Consider the following 24,332-nt stretch of genomic DNA (forward strand, 5'->3'; position numbering starts at 1 on the left):
CCATTACCCGTTCTTCCAGAATTTAATCTGTTGAATCACAGAACACACTTTTCAGGGAGGCCATGATTTTAAACATTTCTAGAGTTTTAAATCCAGTGGTTCATTAGTCCACTTGTGAGCAGCTAACATTAGCAACCTCACTTTTGAAACCAAGTCAAACTCAGTGCTTGTTGTTACCAAACCTGATCATGTAAAAGGCAAACTGATATGAGTCAGGATGAGAATTATTTTGAACAAGCAAAAAACACGCATATCTAAATTTCGTTCCCCAATACACTCTCTTCTAGTCAACGGAGAAGAATTTGGCTCATTTAGAATGAATTTAATCCCAAAATTCCATTAAAATGGTTTCATCATATGCAAAATTATTATGGCTGGATTTCATATATTTTACAGCAAAGAGAGAACCAGCCTAGTATTTTTGAAGCTCTAACAGAAGAAAAAAAGAAGAGGCTTTCAGAGACCACCTAAAACACATTTATAGAGGAAGCAGAGGCTGAGAAAAGAGGTAGTTTCAACCAACTTTTAAAAACTTGCACAACAAGCAAAAAAAAAAAATGGGGAATACACATCTGCAGTGGTATCTCACAATAAGACATTAAACAGGGCCATCACAGGGGAAATTCCTTCTCACGTCTGATGAGATCATTTCTGGTCTAGGAAAGTACATGCCACAAAAGAAAAAGAAGTACGCTCTGCTAACAACAATTTGCTGGTGGTCCCTGGCCTGAAGAGTGTCGGGCTGTCTTCAACTAGGGCCGGGTCTTTTTCGGCCTTGGCCCCATCCTGGTGGAACTCTCTCTGTAGTGAGACCAGGGCCCTGAGGGACTTGATGCAGTTCTGCAGGGCCTGTAAGAGCGAGATGTTCCGCCAGGCCTACGGTTATGGTTGCCAACCTCCAGGTACTAGCTGGAGATCTCCTGCTATTACAACTAATCTCCAGCTGATAGAGATCAGTTCACCTGGAGAAGGCAATTGGATTCTATGGCATTGAAGTCCTCCCCTCATCAGGCTCTGCCCCAAAAATCTGGTATTTCCCAACCCAGAGCTACCTATGGTTGAGGGCAGCAACGGTGTATATCATGACTGGCCTCCCTTTTCTTCCCTCCTCCTTCCTCTTCTTTGTTCCATTTTATTGATTATGGGGGGGGGGTCCTCATTGCCTCCTGCCCCTTGGACTCTCTGTGGCACAGTGTCCTACTAATGGGTGCCAATTAGTATAATTAGGTTTTAATGGCTTCTTTCAGAGAAGTCCACTGAAAGTGTCTTGCCTAAACATCTTCAAAATCCTGAAGCTAGCACTGGACTATTAAGATACCATAGGACTTTTCACTATTTCACCTGATCATGCAAAAGGCAAACTGATTTGAGTCAGGATGAGAATTATTTTACAGAAGCAAAAAAACCACATATCTACATTTCATTTCCCCATACACTCTCTTGTAGTCAACGGAGAAGAATGTGTTCCTCTGACAGCCCATCATATGAAATGGACATAACCTATATTCTGCTCTTGGCTCTTTTCCCTGGCTTCAGTGGTATGTGGGGCAAGAAAATTAATCATTTAAAATGCTGCTTCTGACATACATCTACTGCCTTTTCACACACACAGCATCAAAATGAAGGCTAACTTTTATCTACTCTGTATATTAATATAAAACATGCATTCCAACTCTTTTCGTTGCTTTCACAGTTGAAACACTGGCACTTTAATTTTCCTCTAGACTTGGGAAGCAAGCCCCACATTTCCATGTCTCACCTACACTAGCTTGTGAGTCATCCACAGGTACTGAGAAAGCCAGTCCCTCGAGTTCTTTCTAGCTGGGACAGTTCTGATCAGAAGTTGTGAAGGCGGCATGCATGAACTGAGGGGTCTAATTTCCCCCTCCCCTTGATTTAATAAACCCACCTTACATAGAAAAGCTGTTTGAATACTTCAGATCAAGACATGTGTTTATTCTTCTTCTAGTGGAAACAAGGATTTTAATTCACTCATTTGCCTGGGGAACATAATGCCTTCCAGAGACGGTGCTAAGAGTCTACCAAATCCATGAGGAGTAACAAAGATGATGGCAGGTATTTTTTTTAATTATCTCAGTGTGATAACTGCATTTTATAAAATATTTTTAAATAATTTCAAAATAAAGTACTTAAAGGTAGGGTGAAATGTATTTAGCATAGTGTTTCTATATATAGGTTTCCACTAGGCTTTAAACAGCACATAAGTGCACACTTCCTGATTGACCTTTCATACATTACATGGAGAAATGATGTCTTTCAGCTTTTGAAGCCAGCAATAGTGAAAGATTCAACTCACATATTATAAAAACAGGTAGAATTAAAAATTGTTTTGAAATGTTGCTTTTAGATTTAAAGAGCTAGTGTAAAGTAGCAGTATACTAGAGAGATCTGGGTTCAGATCACCACCGAGCCACAAGGTTTACTGGATGACTTTGGGTCAGCACACTCCATCAGCATCACTTCTTCGGCTGTTGCGAGGACAGCAAAAAGAGTAACCAATGATTTCATTGAACAAGGAGTGCTTTCTAAGATTCAAAAGACATGCTTCCAGGATCCCGTTTCTTAACTAATTCAAAAACAGAAATCTAAAAGCCCTAGAGCAGTAGTTTTCATTTGTACTTCTTTTTTGCACATTCCTATGCCTCCCACCGCTCGCGCTGAATTTTCCTTTGAACTTTATGGCTTATTCTCACTTTTGTATGCAAAAGGTAGTGAGGGTACCTGTATTTACTAGCTGCAGAGGGAAATATGGCTCTGTCTGTTGGGGGGGGGGGAGTGGGTTTAATTGAAAGGAGCCTTCTTTGCCTCACAGGGTGTGTGGGAAAACAGTTTTCTCCCAGATTCTGAACTTCCTGACAGCTTTTCAGCCTGTGTGACTCTCTGCCCTCCTCTCTTTCAGCCTTCTTTTATCTTAAAGTTTTCTACAATGCATGTCAGTCTCCATTCCCAACCACACGTCCCTCCCCCTGCACTCCCTGCCCTAGAGGGATTCTAGGCAGAGTTAATTCAACAGCCATACAGTTCTCTTGTACAAGTAGCAGCATGTAGTGCTGTCTGGATTGCTCCACCTCCCAGAGTGCCCGGGGAAGCCCTGGCCTTGTGGAATGCAATGTTCTGAACAATATGCTACTCGGTTTGCAAAAAACATCAGTCCTTTCTTAGTCCATGCTGCACTCTATCCTGGATTAATTTGCACCAGGATGACAGATCATTACGAGAATGCCAGAATGGGGAGACAAGGCAAATGTTATGCTGTGCTTTATTAAAATTCTAGTGTTGTTGTTCCATTTCCAGAGTAAGCACCACCCTAGGGCAGCAGGTTTTCCAGTCTGCAAAAGCTGCTTGCAGTTGTTGTTTTTTAAGCAGCTGGACAGAGAAAAGTCCAGGAATTAAAAAAAAACCCTTAAAAAAGTATAGGTGTTTAATTTTCAACGAGATAATTGTTTTAGCACATAAATTGCCAGATTAACTAAGAGGGAAAAAAATTACAAGAGCAGCAGGATTGAGAAGTCATCATAAACTCTGAGTTGGGATGGATTCTCCTTTTAAAAGGGGATGGGCATTTCCACAAGTGCAAAAAGCGCAGAGCAATTCCCAATTCCCCCTTCCTAAGGCAGACCCTTACGCCACATCCTATACTGTTCCTGATGGAGCAGCGGTGGGGGAAGGGGTTTGCAAAGACAGGAAAGATGCCTTCCGTACCAACTTCACGTCTTTGGCTCCAATCTTATGGAAATATTACAGTAAACATATTTTAATTTGCTGGTTATATATCATTTGAAATTTGGGATAAATGATGTAAGGTCTGTGCAGGACAGTCCTAAAAGACCAGCACATCAATGCCTCATATGAAGAAGCTGATGTTTCACTATTTATGGGACAAGAAATACTAGGTTAGTGACAGAGTGGGTTTGTATGAAAACTCTGAAATAGCTAATCATTTATTCTGGTGGTTTCTTGCATTCCACCCTACACACTTCTTTAAAAGTCCGAAAATATCTTCTGTTTTTTTGAGATCCCCGCACCAGTATCCAGCAACTCTAAACAATGAACAAAGGAACATCAAGCTAAGAGTGTGTCCAATGAGAGCTTTTGTGTATGGATATTCAGGGCAAAATTAATGGGTTCCAGAAACACTGACTCTTTACCCCAAATTTTGGTCGCTCCTTTGACTTTAGGCACAGGAAGTTATTCCGTTTTCTCTTCTGTTCTGTACTTCAAAAGTCAAGTACTCTCTCATATCTGCCTCAGGATAAAAACAAAGTTAGAGCTACCTAGTCATGTTGCTATACTGTTTTGTTAATACTTGGGGGGATATGCAGTCTTTCACCAAAGTTGAACTAAATCTTCAAGTTGCTCTTTATACCCCAGTATTAGAGACTGGAAGAAAATGACTTAGAACAATCCAGAGGACAGCTCAAGCACCCAAAGTAGAGCTGCAACCATCACTCGATAAGACCTGTTCATAGCATATAGCCTATAGGTAAAGGAAAAGGTCCCCTGGGCAAGCACCGGGTCATTCCTGACCCATGGGGTGACGTCACATCCTCACGTTTCCAAGGCAGACTTTTGTTTGCGGGGTGGTTTGCCAGTTCCCTTTACCCCCAGCAAGCTGGGTACTCATTTGACCGACCTCGGAAGGATGGAAGGCTGGGTCAACCTTGAGCCGGCTACCTGAAACCAACTTCCGTCGGGATCGAACTCAGGTCATGAGCAGAGCTTTTGACTGCAGTACTGCAGCTTAACACTCTGCGCCACGGGGCTCCTATAGCCTATGCTCATCTCAAATACAGGGGCTGGAATTACATCTAACCAATTTCCACAAAATAAAGCTCTAAAGGAGCCCAACATTCATGGCAAGGTTACATTCATGGCAAGCTTATTATGTTACCGATATGACCTTTTTTTTTAATGCCCTTGTAGAAAATCCAAAACAGTTATGCTGATGTGTAAATAACTGAACTCAACTGAATTAACAAACAAATGCCCCACAGATACATGATGTCACAGATAGCTGATTATGCAGAAGCCAACAAAAAGGGGGGAAATATCAGATCAAAAAAGAGAAACCTTTGGTCGGCTGACAAGACCAGGGAGTCAATGCAGACTGGCACTGCAAAAATTATTCTTATCACTCCAGAAGCTTTGCATGGCCTGGATACTGTATTAGTATTTGAATATAATGTAATGCTTATATATTCTAATATATTATTGGGATTGGACAAAGTCTTTTGGCTGCCCCCAGTGGGATGCCCCCTATGCCACCAATTGGGTCCATGGTAGAAGACAAGAGTTTGTATTTTAAAGAGCTGTCTAGTTTTACCCCAGCAGCTGCCCATTTCTTCTTCCATCCAGCCATAATGAGAGACTCTGATCATGGTTGGCAATGAAGAAGGGGAAGAGGAGGGAGGTACATGCAGAGAACAGCAGATGCTGGGGAAAACCTCAAGATAGAGACTTAATATGTAGCTTGATCCTAGCAGCTGCTCTTGTCCCTATCTTCCCCCTCCTCCTCCTGTCTCCCTGGTCATATATCAGAGGAAACCTGATACCTTCAGGAAGTGTTGCCATTCTTCATCAGTATGGGGCTGCACTTCTGAAGGTATCAGAGTCCTTCTCTGATTACAGCCAGAGGAAGGCCAGTGGGAAAGATAAGAAATGGGATCCCCGAGCCAAAGGCAACTGCAGCAAAAGTACCAGACCATCATCATCATGCCCCCTCAGCATCCATAAACCAACCAGCATGCCATGAACCAACCAGCCCTGTATTTGTTTCTTTAAAATAGTTGTATCCCACCTTCTCTCCTAAGACCCAATATAGCATAGTATATATCATTGTATGGGGAAGGCAACATTTTTTTTTGCTTGAATGCCCCCACCAAAATCAACGCTGTGAAGCTGATGTGTACCAGCAAAGAAAAGATGGAGGAGAAAGAGACAGGGTTAGGGTTTGATGAATTACACCAGGAATAAGTTGAGCCCTAGTTGCACTTCTAGTGTCTTAATTCCTTGGGTGGAAAACTGGCCCTACATGCCAAGCAAGACAGTCCAACAAGCTACTATTTTTCATGTATGCTGAGGGTTGCAATATATCATAACCCCCCAAGCTGTGTACCCTTGTATAATCATGTAAAGTTGTGCAATTCTAGAGAACGTTGTACAAATCTGCTACCATCCTCCACATATTGATGGCACATGTGGATGCTTGGTACACAAACACCATGTAGGATCCATACCCTGCAAAAAAAAAAATGCAGCAAAGTACAGCTCCAGTGTACACTTATAAACATACGCCATCTACCACATGGAGACTCTGCGCCCAGTTAACCCAGAGAGATAAAGAGTGAGGGCAGTACACACAGCCCCAATCTACCCTTCATTCATGGACTTAAACCATTTTATACAGGTTTGTCCAAAGCTAAGAAACTATTGGTTAATCATTATCTGTTCTGATTGGCAGTGGCTGCTGGTATAAATAAAAATTTTCCAGTCCCTAGAATTGGATATATCAAGGAGTTAACATAGGACAAGGCGAAACATATTCTTTAGCATGCACCTATTCCCACTACATAGTGTGGAGGAATGCTTTATATATTAAATCGGAGTCACTTTTCTTAACTTTCACTGAATAATTGTATGCAACCCATTTCTCAATGGTATGCTAAAGATAGCATATGTTTCCATAAATCTGTGAGTAGTGGGAAAGAAAATATGGAAACAAAAATGGATCCTTGGATCACCACCTATGTCTTTAGGAATAAGGGGCAAACTATATCATCTAATAAGATCTGGTCAGTTGTTCAAGGCTATTGCTTGGGATATGCTTGGAAGGGAGCCATCTTTACCAACACATTGAGCTTTACGTTGTCCTATCCTTAAATTGTTTGGATGGTGAAGATGCTACAGAACAACATGAACATAACAGGCCGGCTGGATTAGACGAGTAGTCCATCTAGTCCGGCATCCAGTCTCACACAGTGGATGACCACTATTCTGGGGGGCCAACAACAGGTCATAGAGGCCAAGGTCTTCCCCTGATGTTGCACTCCTGGCGATGGTATTCAGAAGTTCATTGCCTCTGCTAGTAGCCACTGATAGACCTATCATCCATGAATCTGTCTAATCCCCCTTTAATCAGTCTGACAAGAGGGGCATTTCCAAGTAATACAAACCATATAAAGTTTCTGCTTCCACAGCCATGGTTATGGCCTTTAAAACTCCAAACTGATTACAGACAAGTGTAGAACCACTGTGGCTAAAAAGACGTGACAAGAGAAGACCTTTAAAAAAAATAAAGCTTAGTCACGTTGCATGTTTATTTGGACGTCCCATTGAACTCAGCTGAACTCTCAAGTACCATGTTGGCGAACCTATGGCACGTGCTCCAACTCCGGCACGCGTAGCCCTCTCTGCCGGCACGCGCAGGTGGGCTCCAAAAGGCCTCCCGGGTTGTCTGTGCCCCTCCCTCTCTCAGCTGAGCTGCGGCCGCAGCCTCGGCATCTCCACCTCGGCGCCGCTCCATTGTAAATCCGGCAGCGTGGGAGGCGACTCCATGCCAGCAGCTCCGGCGCCAAGGCGTGCAAAGGAAGAGGAGGAGGAGGAGGAGGAGAAGGGGGGACAGGCAGAGCAGCTCTGACCACAGGGAGAGTCGTGAAAAGTCGCCAGCCCCCTCCCCCCAGCTCCCCTCGCCAAGCGCTCCCTGACTAAGCACTACGAAGGGCAGGTTGTCACTTTTTTCTGCAGGGGGGCGGCAGGGAAGAGCGCCAACACAGCATCTTGCCCCTCCCCGTGCGTGCGTCGGCGCGTCAGCAGGGCTCAAGGTTTTCTGCCTCGCACGCCCACGGCTGGCTGGCTTCTTCCTCTTCCCCCCCTCTCCCCCCGCAACAGCTGACAGGCGGCGGGGAGACCAGCAGCAACGAGGCCGGGCCTCCTCCTCCAGGCTCCAGCAGCAGCTCCTCCTCACTGCCTTCCTCCTCCTCGTCCGCCTCAGGCGGCCCCTCAACAGCCGCGCGTCCGCCAGAGAAAGGCCTGCCGTCTGCCGTCCTCCCCCTCTCCCCCTCTTCTTTCTTCCTTCCTCCCTTTCATCCTTTCTACCCCAGTTCCTTCCTTCTCTTTCTTTTCCCAGTTACTTCCTTCCTCTTTCTTTCTCTTTGTCCCTCCCCCACTTTCTTTCTTTCTTTCTTTCTTTCTTCCTTCCATCCTTCCTCCCTTTCATCCTTTCTTCCCCAGTTCCTTCCTTCTCTCTCCTTTCTCAGTTCCTTCCTTTCCTTTCCCAGTTCCTTCCTTCCTCTTTCTTTCTCTCTGTCCCTTTCCGCACTCTTTCTTTCTTCCATCCTTCCTTCTATCCTTCCTCCCTTTCATTCTTTCTTCCCCAGTTCCTTCCTTCTCTTTCCTTTCCCAGTTCCTTCCTTCCTTCCCCTCTCTCTTCTTTCTTCCTTTCTTCCTTCCTTTTTCTTTCTTTCTTTCTCCGTCCCTCCCCCTTCCTTCCTTCCTTCCCCAGTTCCTTCATTCTCTTTCCTTTCCCAGTTCCTTCCTTTCTCCATCCCTCCCCCTTCCCTTCCTCTACTAGGGCTGCCAACCTCCAAGTGGTGGCTGGAGACTAAAACCTCAGTATTCAGGTTAAATTGCCGTGTTGGCACTTTGCGATAAATAAGTGGGTTTGGGGTTGCAGTTTGGGCACTCGGTCTCTAAAAGGTTCGCCATCACTGGGATAGAAGCTTTAGAGATACCAGCTTAGTGCAGCAAGTTAACATTCCCAATGATTAAACATTTCCCTGATAGCCTGGATCATTTAAAATTATATTAACACACACACACAATGAATAAAGACATGCATATGCATATGCATATTGAAAAATAAATACACATTACTAAATATTGATTGCATAGCAAGGTCATACTATAAAACAAAGACTTTTTATTCCACTAGTTGGATATCAACTGTTATTTCACAACGTACCTTTTTGCATTAATTTCTTCTGTGTTTTCATGAGACATACTTACACAAGCCATTACAGGCATGTTTTAACATTTAAAATAAAAATTTTCAGGGCTTACAAATGCTGTGGAGTTTCTTGAAGTTCTTGGCTAGTAAGAATATGATTACTGTAACTTCAGTAAGCAAGGAAAGAGTAGTTGTATTCCTAAATTTGTGGGCATGAAGTGGGAAGAATACCTGTAACTTGAACAGCAACTTTGAAGTAGAATCACTAAGTATTGGATATGTGTTTGAATCTATGTATGAATACTTGCATCTGATATGTTTGAGTGCCAAGAATCCAATTCCGCATAGGCCCTCTCAGGGCTGGACCTAAAGCTACAAACTGGGCAAATATAACCATATTTCTCAACTGTGTCAACTTTTATAGGAATACTGCATATCTGAAACATATCATGGTTGCCTGGAGATCAATTGTAATAGTGGGAGATCTCAAGGAGCCACCTGGAGGGTGGCAACCCTATGGCCAGAGGACTTCATATGAATTATAAAAAATCTACAAGGAGGTCAATTTATCATTCCCTTATGGGAGGGCTTAGTTTTTAAAAGGGTGACTTCCCTAAAGCTACTTAGTGAGTTCATGGGAGAGACAAGATCCAAATTTAGGACTTCCTGATTTGTAATTCAGTCTGTTAGTCACTACGCTTCACCAGCTCTGGAGAATTATATAAAGGTTGAAACAAGAGAAGAGCCAGTGTGGTAAAGTGGGTAGAATGTTAGACTAGGATCTGGGAGACCCAGGTAAAAATCTCTCCTCTGTCCTGAAGCTTGCCGGTGACTCTGGACCGGTCTCTCAGCTTAACCTACCCCACAGGGCTGTTCTGAGGATCAGATCAGGAAAGAAGGACAATGCACCCCAGAGCTCCTGGGATGAAGGGCGGGATTAAAATGTATTAGAAAGAAGCCAGATTGTGAGAGATCTTCCATGCAGCAGTTTCTGTTATTATTCCTTCAACCTGATGGTTTTAAATAGGTCAAATAATGCAAACACCCTAGCAATTACAATTAATCCAACATCATATGTGCAATTTCAATACTTCCTGCAGCCTATGATTTAATGTCTTGCACTGGGCTGTATCAGGGATTCGCGCAAACCAGTCTATCAACATTAGTGACACAAATTGCACCATACAGGCAGCACAGTATACTTAACATACATTCATAATATATGCCAAGCTCTCATTTGACTGTTGCTAATAAAAAAAAGGTAGCAACACAACCCAGAAAAGTGACCATGATTTGTGGGTAAAAAGTAGTCTTCCATACTAAAATTCATATTGAGGCAGCCATGTAGTAAAAAAAACTTTTCTGGCATTAACACCTGCTATCTTAAGCCTCTGTGTCAGCCCCAATTAAAAAAGAAGGAAATAATTGCTATACATTTTTAAAATGCAAGACCACTGGACATATGGGCTCCAATGAGAAAAGATTCTTACAGAATGAAAATATTAGTGAAATTATTAAGTGAACTACAGGGTGGCTTGGGGCAAGTCACCGTCTCAGTCAAATCTACACCTTACAGCATTGTGGTAAGAATCAAATTGGATAACAGTCTCTTTGTCATAGTGAGGCTTTTGAAGAAAGGGCAGGATTCATATGAGTCAGATATGCAGATACCAACAGCCACCCATGTGAATGTAGTGAAGAAAGTTGGAGACATGCTTTGCCCATCAAAAACTGCCAATGATAAGAAAGAAAAGCCAACCATCACTCTTTGTAAATTCTATGAACTCTTAACAAATTCCTGGCTCATATCCCCTCATTTCTGTCTTCTCACAAGAAATGGACCTACCAGCAGTTTCCAAGAGCATGACTATTAATTGGCAGTTTATATCTTCCTTGTACAGATAGATATTCCATACTATATAGGTGTAATTAAATCCAGTGAATCCCCACTGTGAGCACAAAACTTAAAATTAGAAAATGCAGAAACCTCATTTGTCACCCTTTTACTTATATTTATTTTCTTTACAACTACTTCCAACGCTTGGCAAAATGTGTGTGTGTGTGTTTTTTTCTTTCCATCATAATATGGCTTCATGGGAGTACTCGTGGGGTATGCCTGAACTTTTCGTGTACTGAGCCTGCTCTCTGCTTGTGACACACTATGCAGTAGTGTACTGTGTAGGCTGAGCTGGAGGGGTGGGGTTTGATGAATAGATACCAACCTTTGGAAAGAGAACTGGACTGGATGAAGCTTTGATCCCTTGTATATCTGATTCTCTGCCAATGTGGGTCGTCTTTTCTAGAGTCGGCCATGATGTTAATGACTACTCCACAAATAAAAGCCCTCCCACATGTGGTCCGTGCCTGCACATACAGTTTCTGAATGACAGGGACTTTATTCTACAGTATAGGAGCTCACTGAATGATAGCCAAATAAAAAGAATAAAAGTGTTCATAGACATATCTTGTCAGTGAAACTGACTTTGTTGTTACCGTATATACCCATGTATAAGCCGACCAGCGTATAAGCCGAGGTGCCTAATTTCTCCCCAAAAATGGGGAAAATTAGGCACCCGCGTATAAGCCGAGGGTCAGCTTATAACCCCTCCCCCCCCCAGCAGGCTTACCTTCACTGCAGGCCCGGCGAAGGCGGTGGCGGTGGCGGGCCCCCCGCAGGAGGCTCCCCCAGGCCGGTCCTGGGCGGAGGGAGCCGGGCGCGCCCGGCGGCGGTGGCCCCGTGGCCTTCCCGTGGCAGCAGGAGGCCCTCACAGGGCGCTCCTGGCCGAGGGAAGCCGCGCGGGCGCGATGGCGGTGGCGGTAAGTTGCTCCCTCCCCCCTCCCTCCTCTACCGTATTGACCCGTGTATAAGCCGAGGCCGGCTTTTTCAGCCCTTTTTTTGGGCTGAAAAACTCGGCTTATACGCGCGTATGTACGGTAAGTATGTGCTGTAATTCCCCATCTTTTCTTATGCAGTCTTTGGAGACAAAAACATCGACTCATAAAAACCTTAAGGTTCACTGGAGTTCACTCCAGGGTTAAGACTATTCTGGTTATATTACAAAAAAACCCAACAATCCTATTACCAGACATTGCCTTGTTAGGGTATCAATGTGCTGCACAGTTTCCAGAGGAAACCTGCAATGAACACTACAAGTTAACAAAATAGTCATACAGAAAAGTGCAGTTTAAAATTAAAATAAACAAGAAGTCTGTCAGAGAATAGTTTTGACAAACTGGCCTCAGCTCCCCATCGTTTTAGCGGGTCCATGCTTCCTCCGGCTCAGTGACGCTGTGGAAAGTTGGCCCAATTTTCAGAGTGTAAAAGAATTTCTCTTTTCTTATTTTACTTATTTAGTTAAATGTCAATTTCCCAGAATGTTCAAAACATCTCACAAAAATCAAAATATCACACAAGAATAAAAAGAAACCTCAGAAACAGAGTTTAAAACAACTGATTACGACAGAGAGCAGAAACCTTATAATCATCATCCTTAACTGGCCCTTGACCCCAAGAACCAACAGGAGCCATCGAATGACCCCAAAGGCTCTGTTTAAAAAATATTTGTCTTGTAATTCTTTTGAAATTGCAAGAGAGATAAGGTCTTCCTGACTTTTTTTCCTGAAAAGCTGTTCTACAGGGCTGGAGCAGGTACTAAGAGGTTTTGGGATAACCAGCAGGTGCTGCTGTGCTGAGTAAATGTGCCACACAGGTTCAAATGAAGAAAACCTCCAAGTATATGGTGATATGTTGAAGTGTCAAGTACGGTGATATTCAAAATATGGCATTTAATGCAGTGCTGTTTCTTAGCCTTTCCAGCAGATATATTCTAAACAACTGGCGTAGTGAGAGCCAGTGTGGTTAAGAGTGGCAGACTCTAATCTGAAGAATGGGGTTTGATTCCCCACTCCTCCACATGAAGCCTGCTGGATGACCTTGGGCCAGTCACAGTTCTCTCTGAACTCCCTCAATCCCACCTACCTCACAAGGTGTCTGTTGTGGGGAGGGGAAGGCGATTGTAAGTCGCTTTGAGACTCCTTAAAGGTAGAGAAAAGTGTGGTATAAAAACCGACTCTTCTTCTAACCTGGATTCATTTCTATAACACCTATATAGAAAGACAGTTTTGTCAAAACAGACCACAAAGGGTTAAGGGTTTTCAGCAGCAATCCAGTTGAGTCCTTGACTTTCAGGAACTAAGCCTACATGGCCTTGCCCCATTTCTTTAAAAAGCAATTTCCTGGTTGTACCTATGGTTCTCTATGGCTTTTTATGCACAGGCTGTTTCCATCGCGATCACCCACCGACTACTTCGAGGGCTTCGTTTTCATCATTAGGGCTGCCAACTTCCAAGTGGTAGATGGAGACCTCCTGCTATTACAACTGATCTCCAGCCGATAGAGATCAGTTCACCTAGAGAAAATGGCTGCTTTGGCAATTGGATTCTATGGCATTGAAGTCCCTCCCCTCTCCAAAACCTGCCCTTCTCAAGCTCCGCCCCCAAAATCTCCAGGTATTTCCCAACCTGGAGCTGGCAACCCTATTCATTATGCATGTCTTTTCCGACCTTCAGAGGTCATTTCGCTCTCTCTTTGTGTTTTTCCATATTTTCTGGATGCTGTTTCTGGCAGCATCCAGAAAACGTGGAGGAAGCGCAGGGAGAGAGCAAAGTGACTTCTAAAGGTTGGGAAAGACATGCATAATGAAAACAAAGCCCCAAAATAGTCGGTGGGGGGGAGATTGTCGCAGAAACAACCCATGCATAAAAGGCTAGGTCACAAATATTTTGTCACATAACACACGAAGCAACCCAGAAAAATCACAAGAGCATTGATTAGACCCTTAATGTGGTTGAGTAGGGTGGTCCCATAGAATCAGCTGGAAATTGCTGCAATCCAATTAAACCACCCTCAGTCTTTTTCTTATTTTCAAGGTATTCTAGGAACAAACAACTTGTTCAATATTTCCTTAAAGTTATAAACTTTTTTCCAGCTTTCCAACTTATAATACGCTTTAATATAACTTAAAATCATTTCTATTACTCCTTTCTTCATTGGTGAATTGCTCCCTTTCATCCACAGGGCAGACAGTGCTGGTAATACTAATGTTGAAATTAATCCAGATCTCTCTCTTGTGCAAAAAGGGCAGAACAATAGGTGTGAGGCAAAAGAGGAAGCCGAAAACAATACAGGACGTTACTACCTGCAAATAGAACTTGAGCTGTTTTAACAACCTGGGACTAAGAATTTTCCCATAGTTCAGTGTCAAAATACATCACAACGTTCAAACAGTCAAGAGTTTGCTGTAGCAATCCATCTGATTTTAATGAATCAAGCCTGTATGGCCTCACCCAATTTGTTTATAAAGTATTACTCACTGTATTATGTTTATTATGGGATCATCCTTTACTGCGCCTCATAATTGAAGTCAAAAAATACAATACTGGTTGGGACAACCCTACACAAACACCATCTTCTTTTCCACCTAGAGTTAACGCATCACAATCCACTTCAGTAATTCCCAAGATGTGTAATTGTCTTCCACATTAATCTGAGAGATACCATGTCAACCAGGCAAACGTATATGTACACAAACACACCAAACACTTACACTTGCTCTTTGATCCTTTCAACACACCACCCTAGTTCCTCTTGAGTCATCTGGCATGTTTTTTAAACATATATTCATCTAACATAAATGTTTGTGTACACTGTAGCTGCTTCTTTCAAGAGAAAATGCAGGGAATGCAGGGAACGACACTTCCCACATGCAATTTTACCAACAATTTTTGATGGTATTCCAGCTGCTTCATAAACCCTAGGTTTTGCACTGAGATGCTGCAAAAGTAGGAGGTATACTGAACTCCTGATAAATTCACACATATGGCGGCTAGGCTGTATTTGGCCTAATAGGTCACAAGTTGTACAGACCCAATCAAAGAAATCAAATAAAGGCAAGTAGAGAGATTGGGAATAAATACTCTATTTTGAGATTTTTAAAAAAATTAGAACATTCTTACTCTATTTACAACCCAGAGTAAAATACACCAAAACGAGTATCATAAAAATTAGCAAACAAGACGCATAAAGCATTTGTATGAAATATATGCCAGATGATAAAAGAAAACCATAGGAACAGTAACTAAGCAGCAATATTAAAATACAGTGGAGAATACAGTAGCAGTAATCATGCACCATTAAATGCCTGGGGAAATAATCATCAATTGGTGCCTAAAAATTTAAAAGAAAAGGCACCAATGGATGAACGGGTGAAGGGAATGCCTAGATTGGTGCTACAAAGAAAGCTCTATCTCTAGCAGTCACCCATCTTACCTCTTGAAGTTACCGAGTAGAGTCTCGAGAAGGAAAAACTGTAACAATTGGAGAAGCTTATATGTATTGTAGGTATTTATATCATTTATAGTCCGCCTTTGCCACTGGGATTCAAGGCAGATCACACAGAGTCAATACAATCAACAGGATGGGACTTTCAATAAAACAGGATTAGGATTGTAAAAGTCTGGAACCAACCAGAAATATAAAAAACAGAAGCAAAGCAAAGCATTAATATTAACACGACACATTAAACAATGCATTTAATGTAGTTTAATGTGTTTTTTAAATGATATTGGTTTGTACTTTTTAAAATTGCTGTTATATTGTTTTAGATTGTAATGGCCTTATACAATAAACTACTACTACTACTACGTTAAACAATGCAAAAATTACATAGTAGGATCCTACTTACAGCAAGCTATACACAGTAGTATAGACCACAATTCCTAATCATGTATCTAAGTAACTCATTTTGTACTATTACCTGTATATGGGAACCAGCAGTCCTTACAATGGCCCTAAACCATTAAGGGATTTCAAGGTAAGAAGCAATACTATGAATTGTGCCAAGAAATTAACTGACAACTAGTGTAGTTCTTTCAAAATTGTGAGAAGTGTTCTCAATAACCTGTACTAGTTAATCTAGCAGCTGCATTCTGAAGTTTCCATACAATGTGCAAAGGCACCCACACACATAGTGCATTCCTGTAATCTAACTGGATGGGATCATAGCATAGATACTGTGTACAAATGCTGCTTTTACAGGAAAGAATTTGTTTACTTTATATAATTTCTATCCCATTTTATGTCCTTGGACTCTAGGAGGCAGCTGGTGCACCAATCAAAGTTGGTTAAGGATGATAACGGAAATATCCCATTTACACTCTTGGACTTGTAGCACCACTAAACTTCAAATTTGTTGCTTTAGAAAGATCATAAAAAGTAGATCATAGAATCACAGAGTTGGAAAGGACATCCATGGTCATCTAGTCCAACCTTCTGGGGCAACAGAAAACAACTCGGCACCATCCTCTATGTGACAGCCCTTCAAGTACTTGAAGATGTTTATCATTATCACCTCTCAGTTTTCTCCTCTTCAGGCTAAACATACCCAGCTCCTTTAACCTTTCCTCTTAGGACTTGGTCTCCATACCCCTCACCATCAAGAACATGATGGGGGGCGGGGAATCCTCAGTTCTATACTAACCAGCCAATAGCATCTCTTGCTAGTGTGGCCCACATCCAACCCATTACATTTTTTACTGCTTGTTCAGAATATCTACCATCTCACCTGAATCTGCTAAAAAGGAGAAGTGGAGTTGTTAATGACACTTTTCTCCAGATTCCCAGGCAACCTCTCCCAGTGGTTTCATATAGTAATTAAATAGCATGAGACATAAAAAAGAATCTGGCAGAATCTCATAGCATAGTGCCAGGGAACTGAGCAGCAATCTCTCAATACTATCTTCCAGTACTGGTCTGCTAAACAGGAACAAAATCATTGAAGCATTTGCTCTCAACACACATCCCAGACAGACAGCACAGGATACCATGATTGACAGCACTGAATGTCCCTGAGATGTCCAGGAGAATCAGCAGAGTCATATTCCTCCCATCTTTCTCAGGAAGAAGGCGGTCAAGTCAGGGCAAACAAAGCTATTTGAATTCTGAACATATGTCAGAATCTGGATTGGATTAGGGCTACATACTCTATTCCATCCATGAATACCTGGACTTGCATGACCACCATTATTCAAGCAACATTTAATAGGGGAATGTTTGTGAATGGATGATAATTATTATAATGAAAAGATAATGAAGACTTCTTCAAGAGGGAATACAAAGACATTTATTTAAAGACAGGCCAAACCACCTTTTCCTTTGAGGAATATAAACAGACCCCTGGATCCACCCAGTTATTTTCCTTTGGTGTGCTATAATAAGCTAAAACGGGTAACAACAGTTAAGCACATAAGCAATACCTAGATGATATTACACCAGACCCCTGTAGAACTATATCAAGGTTCATGTACATTGAATTACATGGGAAATGGGTCTATGTACTTCCTTACAACCGTAATTATATTTCCCTGAGTTAACCACTTCTCTCCAGAGTATTTCAACAATACATCCTTAAAGGACCATATGGGGCTTTCTCTGGTCACTCTTTTTCCCTTAAGAACTACATTAACCTGTTCGCCAAAGGTATCCCCAGTATTATTTACATGATCACTTACTCTGGATGAAGATGAGGCACCACAAGAGGTGTTTATCTTGCCAGAGGTGGGGGTTTGTCAATTCATTTCAACCTCTAGTTTACAATTCAATCAGCTGTCAGACCCATTGGTTATTACACAAAGGTAACTAATGTTGCAAAATAGGCTTTTACTCAAGAAACTCTCAAACCAAAATGTCAACTATAGTCATCAGCAGCTAATAGCCAAAATAGGTATACAATCCAAAACACAGTTATATTTAAATCCCTTTGTTTTCATGGGACGAATGCATATACCATATGGGCTCAATAACAGCAATTAGTAGGCAACAGGCAGCATGATCACATCTGATATCTAAGACAGGAAAGTTAGCTTGGAAAGAGTTAGCTATTGGCCTCCTTTTCTCCTTCACACAAATACACACGTATATACCTGCCCACAAGGTACAATCTGTCTTTGCTGCATTCTTTCATGTCATGCCATATAACCATGAGAACTATATAGATGATAATTATCTGGAGACAGACAGACAATTAGTTTTAAGGTCCAGGGGCACAAAAAAGCATTTACTAAAGGCCAATGGCAGAGTTAGATTTGAGGGCAGATGCGAACTGGCAAATGATGGACATGAAACCTAAAATGGTCTATCTGAGAATTAAAATATAACTCTGACAAGAACTATACAGACAGCTATTAACGAAACAGATCGCTATTAATGGCTATCTGTACATCATCTCTTGTACAAAGCAGCCCAGAGCAAGCTGTAACCATGCTAGGGATGTTAAACATACAACTCCCCTGTACTGTTAACCTCTGTAGATTAAAAACAAATGCCCCCTATAACATCACCTATGTGCATCGCCAGGGCTTAATTTCCTGCAAGTCCATGAGGGGCCAGTGCCCACACTTCACTTGCAGACTCCTTAAAGGCCAACCTGTAGCATAAGAGTTCATGGTTTTGTTAGTCCTGAAATTAGAAAGTAACCTATAGAATATTTTGAACTGAGATGCCATCACCCTCTGCTCCTTCTCTTATCCAAAGTATTAAAAGATGTTGCTGTTCTCAATGAAGTACCTGCTTATTTGTAAATATCTTCACTTCCTGTATTTTTCAGAAATTAAAACTTGTACAACCCATGATGCACCCCATATCAATTGCCACCAGCGTGTCTCCTGAAAAGCATTTGACCTGCCAATCAGCAATAATAATGGGGTCCAATGTGTCATATGTGAAGCTTTCAGGTAAATATTTTTTTTAATTGGGAATTCCCAATAGAGAAAATGTAATCATTCAGATGGTTGTACATACTTTTTTAAGCCACATTATTTGTAAATAACCTTTCCTCTAAGTTACTTACATATAAAATCATATTTAATTCTTTCTTCTCCTGTTTATTATTCTAACCAATATTAATGGCAGGTCAGTTTTAAACATCTGGTCTTCTCATAACAGATAGCGTAGAAAGCCCATTATCTAAACTTTTTTCTAATTCTCATGATTTTGAGTGGCACCCCATAATATAATCATTAATTCTATGTAAAAAGAACATTCCTGATAATCCCCTATGTGCATATCTTAATGTTTAATTCATATATGGTCTTTAGTTATAAGTATAGGTTGAGTGTCCCTTAACTGGACATCCAAAAACCAGAATGACCCAAAACTGGAAGTGCAGGCATTACTCACAGGCCCTCTTCTCACCTAAAAATATAAAATACAGTGTACACAGCATCGTAGGTGGAGACTGAAAACCTGTCACTGTTTGTTTGTTGTTGCTCTTGTTTAACAGCTGATACAGGTATTCTTGTGAGATAGTTTACACCTTTGCTTTCTGATGGTGCAATGTACATAAAATTATTTAAAACATTGTTTAAAACTAAATTCACACTATGTGTATAATGTGAACATAAAACATATAAAACATAAATAAATGTCATGTTTAAAATAATTCATCCAGAGTAAGTGATCACGTAAATAATATTGGGGATACCTTTGGTAAACAGGTTAATATAGTTCTTAAGATGGGACTTGGGTCCCATCCCCAAGATAATTCATTATGCATATGCAAATATTCCAAAATACAGAAAGATCCGAAATATGGAACACTTCTGGTCCTAAGCATTCAGAATAAGGGATACTCAACCTGTAGTATGTTTTAATATACAAAGCCTTCCTACCTACAACTGAATTGGGTTGCCCTATTTAAATAAAATTAGGCCTCACAAGGTTAACACTGCATCTAAATAATAATTGCATTGTTCAGTTACACAGAGTCAAACAATAAACCCTTTAATTAGTTACCTGCCACTGGCTACCAGTTTCAGCAGGGTTGGATGTACCAGGACGCAATGTGAACCAATTGCTTCAGATGGCAGATTCCAAAGGGTGTGCACTCTTCTGCAACCCAACTTCTAGTTAAACCCAATAAAGCATCAAAAAGTGACAAGGGGGACAGATGTCACACCAAAAGGTCTAAGCCATTGATGTAAAGCAGTCAAGAGTGTGTTTCTCTCCTGCCACATGTTGTGTCAATTGAAGTTCAGACAGTACCTTATTCATAAAACCTGGTAACTGGTACTGGGGCTCTTGATATTAGTGTACGAACAAGTTTTGTTGCAATGCATCAGGTAACTGAATCACCCCCCCCTCATGCAACTCTTGCAGTCTCCACAGAACAGTAAACAAGCCTAGCAAGGACACTAGAATGTACCATAAGTGGGTTGTTTAGTGCTGTTTTTAACCAAAAGGAACATGACCTCAAATGTAAGACAATCCCCCTTTAAAAGTGTTATATGCAGAAGAGGGTTTTTTATTGCAGTACATAATTGTAAATTAAATTTACCTACAAGATGCCCCTCGCTCTTTTTCTTGGCAGCATAAGTGGGAAAGAACCCTCATCTTTTCAGATAAATGTTATTTTAAAAAAACTAGTTCTGCTTCACCTTCAGTCTTCACCTTTGAAGAATAATTTCAGGTTCAGATAATATATCACTCATGAAGAATGAGTTATTACATTGTCCATAATCAAGCACTAAGAGGACCGATTAATCTAGATCAGTCTCCCCTCATTTCTACCAATATTCAATCCATGCACGTTTAACAGTTAAATCTGAATTCTGATTTCCCCCCCCTTTCAGAAAAAGCAAGCAAGCAGGCCTATTCATAGGGTTGCTAGGTCCCTCTCCGCCACTGGCGGGAGGTTTTTGGGGCCTGAGGTGGGCTGGGTTTGGGGAGGGAATGGACTTCAATGCCATAGAGTCCAATTGCCAAAGCAGCCATTTTCTCCAGGGGAACTGATCTAGGTCGGCTGGAGATCAGTTGTAATAGCAGGAGATCTCCTGCCACCACCTGGAGGTTGGCAACCCTTCCTACTCAGCAAGCAAGCTGGTGCCCCAACTACAAGGCTGGTAGGTTCACAGGCATACATACATATCCTTGCACAATGTCTGCTGCTACATTTGAGGACCTATAGATTAGTGCTAACAGATGTAATCACCTGGTCTATATAGAGTCAGCACATTTCATATGCCCCATGAAACATAAGACTGAAGGGGTGATATAGTGCAAAAGTGATGTCCCAAGACCTTTCTTCTTAAATGAATGGGGCAGCCAACCTCTAGTAAGGATACTGGCTGTGGTCGTGAGTCAAGACTAGACTCCATGGCTGCCTCTCCAACGCTATGCTGCTGCAGCATGAACTGAGCAATAGAGCTGAGATTTAATCATTAACCAAAGACATGGAGGCAGGGAATCTGCATAATTACATTGGGGCAGTCTAATATTCCATAGTCTCATACTTTCAATTTAACTTGCGGCCTCCTTACACCTCCACAATTCCACAACTTCCTTATAATTCTGCTGAGCTGCTCTTAAGAGTTCTGAACAGCAGATATTTAATGTTCCAACCTCATTTTATTGCCAGTAGGGTTCTGCGTCTTTGACTAAGCAGGACACAGTCTAACAAGCCTTTGCATGCAGAGAAGAACTTAATCATCTCAGTATACTTGTAGGGCTGACTACAACTGCTACAATTTTAACAATAAACGCCTTGCCATCTCATGGCTCAAGCAGAGTTCTAAAGAAATTATCTGTAGCACACACAGGCTGTAATGAAGAATATCCTTGAAAAGGCAGTACAGCTGCTATGAGGTAGGTGGCAGAGAACCCCTCTCTCAACTTTACCAGAATGAGACTATCTCAGATAAGCAAGCCCCTTGGGGGGGGGGGAGGTCTTCTGAAATTTGTAAAGATAAAAGATGAATAAGAGAGTTTCCCAGTTCCTTTTGCCTGCCACCAAATTCTATGGACCTCGCTTAATCTGCATCCACCTCAAAACAGACTGGACCTAAAGCCTTTTTTAAAGGAAGCTTCCCTCACTGTTTTATAGGGGCTGAGCCCCATTCACACCAGCCTTAGCAGAATATATTAATGCCGCACAGCAGAACTGTACTGAGGAAAGTAAACAAAAAAGATGAACACCAGGAAAAATGCGGCCTGAAGCTATTAAAGAGTAGCTAATCCAAATCCATGACAAGTTCATAACCATAATTAACGATTTATAAAGGCAGGAGGGAAACTTTAAATGCCCTAAAAGAAGGGCAGTCCCTATTCAAGTCTGCTCCTGCTATACCTTGTCCTACCCAGGCCAACTGTATGCTGGAATGTTTAACCAAGGACAGGCCATTACAGGGCTCTATGGCAGGTGTCCAAGATGCATGATAAACAGGCCTCATCTCCTCATTTTCCTAACCCCACTGCAAACAATCAGTCCCCATCTAATGACTGAAACAGCCAGCACAGTAACATATACACACAATCCAAGAATTTAAACAACGTTTCAGGGAAGCTTGCCTGTTTCCAGGCAGCATCAGAAGCCAAATTAATTTTATGCTTGCTCTTCCAAGTAACATGTGAAGGCCTCTTCCAGTGTAACTATCCATTAATGTTCCCATAGTTACATAAGAGCACTATATAAGAAGCTACAATTGTTAACCAACTTAGATTATTTCTTTCCATTCATTTCCATAGATCATTATCATCACCTGGGCCAAGATAACAGTATTTCAACCAATTATTCACAAGGTCTGGTTGGGAATTCTACAAATAATGAGTTTACAACTATTGTTTTACCTGTGCTTTACCTCATCATCTTCCTGGCAAGCATCTTGCTGAATGGCTTGGCAGTATGGATTTTCTTCCACATTCAAAACAAGACAAGCTTCATTTTTTATCTTAAGAACATTGTGGTCGCAGACTTGCTAATGACTCTGACATTTCCATTTAAAATCATCCAGGACACAAGAATGGGGCCATGGGACTTCAATTTCTTCCTGTGCCGTTACACAACAATTCTGTTTTATGCCAATATGTACACCACAATTGTATTCCTTGGACTCATCAGCATTGACCGATATCTAAAAGTGGTGAAACCATTTGGAGATTCCCGGATGTACAGCATCACTTTTACAAAGATTCTGTCGGCGTGCGTTTGGATTGTCATGATATTCCTGGCAGTGCCTAACATGATCCTTACAAATGGTTACCCAACTAGGAAAAATATAGGTGACTGCTTAAAGCTGAAAACTCCTTTAGGTGTAAAGTGGCATGAAGCGGTCCTATATGTCAACAACAGTATGTTTATCATTGTGCTGACAGTCCTAATAGGATGTTATATTGAAATATCCAAATATATCCATAAATCAAGCAAGCCATTTATTAGCGCCTCAAGTCGCAAGCGGAAACACAACCAAAGCATAAGGGTGGTTGTGGCTGTATTTTTCACTTGCTTTGTACCATACCATTTGTGCAGAATACCTTTTATTTTTGGCCATCTGGATAAATTTTTCGGTGATCCAGCACACAAAATCTTGTACTACTGCAAGGAGGTCACTCTTTTCCTGTCTGCATGTAATGTGTGCCTAGATCCAATTATCTATTTCTTTATGTGTAGATCATTTTCACGAAGGCTGTTCAGGAAGTCAAACATGCAAACCAGGAGTGAAAGCATTAGATCACTTCAGAGTGTCAGAAGGTCAGAAGTACGCATATACCATGATTATACTGATCTGTGACATTACCACACCTTCATCAAAGACTTTTTTTTCTTACGTGTACTACCAGTGTTTATTATTTGTACATAATAAAGGTATTTTGTTTGATTATATGTGTTTTAACAAATACATGCCAAACCAATCAAAGTTTTAATATTTCTTAATGTACAAGGGAAGCATGCAAATGCAGCCCAGTAATCACTGGAAGATTGGCAATGTCTGAAATGATGACTGAGAAAGGGGTTTTAGGGTTCTGCAGCATTAAAGAAGTTACACAGTGTCATCTAGTGGAGAATATAATAATAAAGCATGCTATTAGGAGTCTTTAGAATCACAGTTGCAGTTGAATTAAACAATACTCTCTCAATTGTACCTGCCCAACTGGGACTGTAAAAACCTAAATTAAATCTGCAGAGGCCAGTCTCACAGTCACAAAATGCACAGAAATTATCAGATAAGGGTTTGCCATGTGGAAAACAGAAAGGAACACCCTTGGGGAATGCAAAAATGAAGTACAAGAAGGTATCTAAAAAATAGGGTTGTACTGTAAACTCCAAATTGAAACCACAATATGAGAAAAATATATAATAAGCATACAATTACAATGACATATCAATAAAAACTGTAAAAATACAAAGGGATAAAGTCAAAAACTATTGGCAATATGAATATATAATGCATCAAAAAAAAGTGTGCAAAACGCATTAAGACACATGATAAACAGATAGATTGCCAGGCAAACTCTGTTTTGAGTGAATCTTCATCAGAA

At 41.3% G+C, this 24,332-nt stretch overlaps 2 protein-coding genes across 3 annotated transcripts in view; one reads left to right on the forward strand and one right to left on the reverse strand.

Annotated features, from left to right (window-relative positions):
* Positions 1–24,332, reverse strand: part of MED12L (mediator complex subunit 12L) — a 208,297-nt gene that overhangs the window by 94,272 nt on the left and 89,693 nt on the right.
* Positions 1,957–23,608, forward strand: GPR87 (G protein-coupled receptor 87). 2 transcript variants are annotated; one of them, XM_056849392.1, is made up of 3 exons: positions 1,957–2,076; positions 18,628–18,754; positions 22,542–23,608. In XM_056849392.1, exons 2-3 carry the CDS (start codon positions 18,649–18,651, stop codon positions 23,582–23,584), a joined length of 1,149 nt encoding a protein of 382 aa, XP_056705370.1. In that variant the 5' UTR covers positions 1,957–2,076; positions 18,628–18,648; the 3' UTR covers positions 23,585–23,608. The 2 variants fall into 2 exon arrangements, with proteins under 2 accessions (XP_056705370.1, XP_056705371.1); XM_056849393.1 differs by lacking the exon at positions 18,628–18,754 and having other exon boundaries at positions 1,958–2,076.

This window comes from Euleptes europaea, chromosome 5, assembly GCF_029931775.1.
Source record: "Euleptes europaea isolate rEulEur1 chromosome 5, rEulEur1.hap1, whole genome shotgun sequence".
Classification (NCBI taxonomy): Eukaryota; Metazoa; Chordata; class Lepidosauria; order Squamata; family Sphaerodactylidae; genus Euleptes; species Euleptes europaea.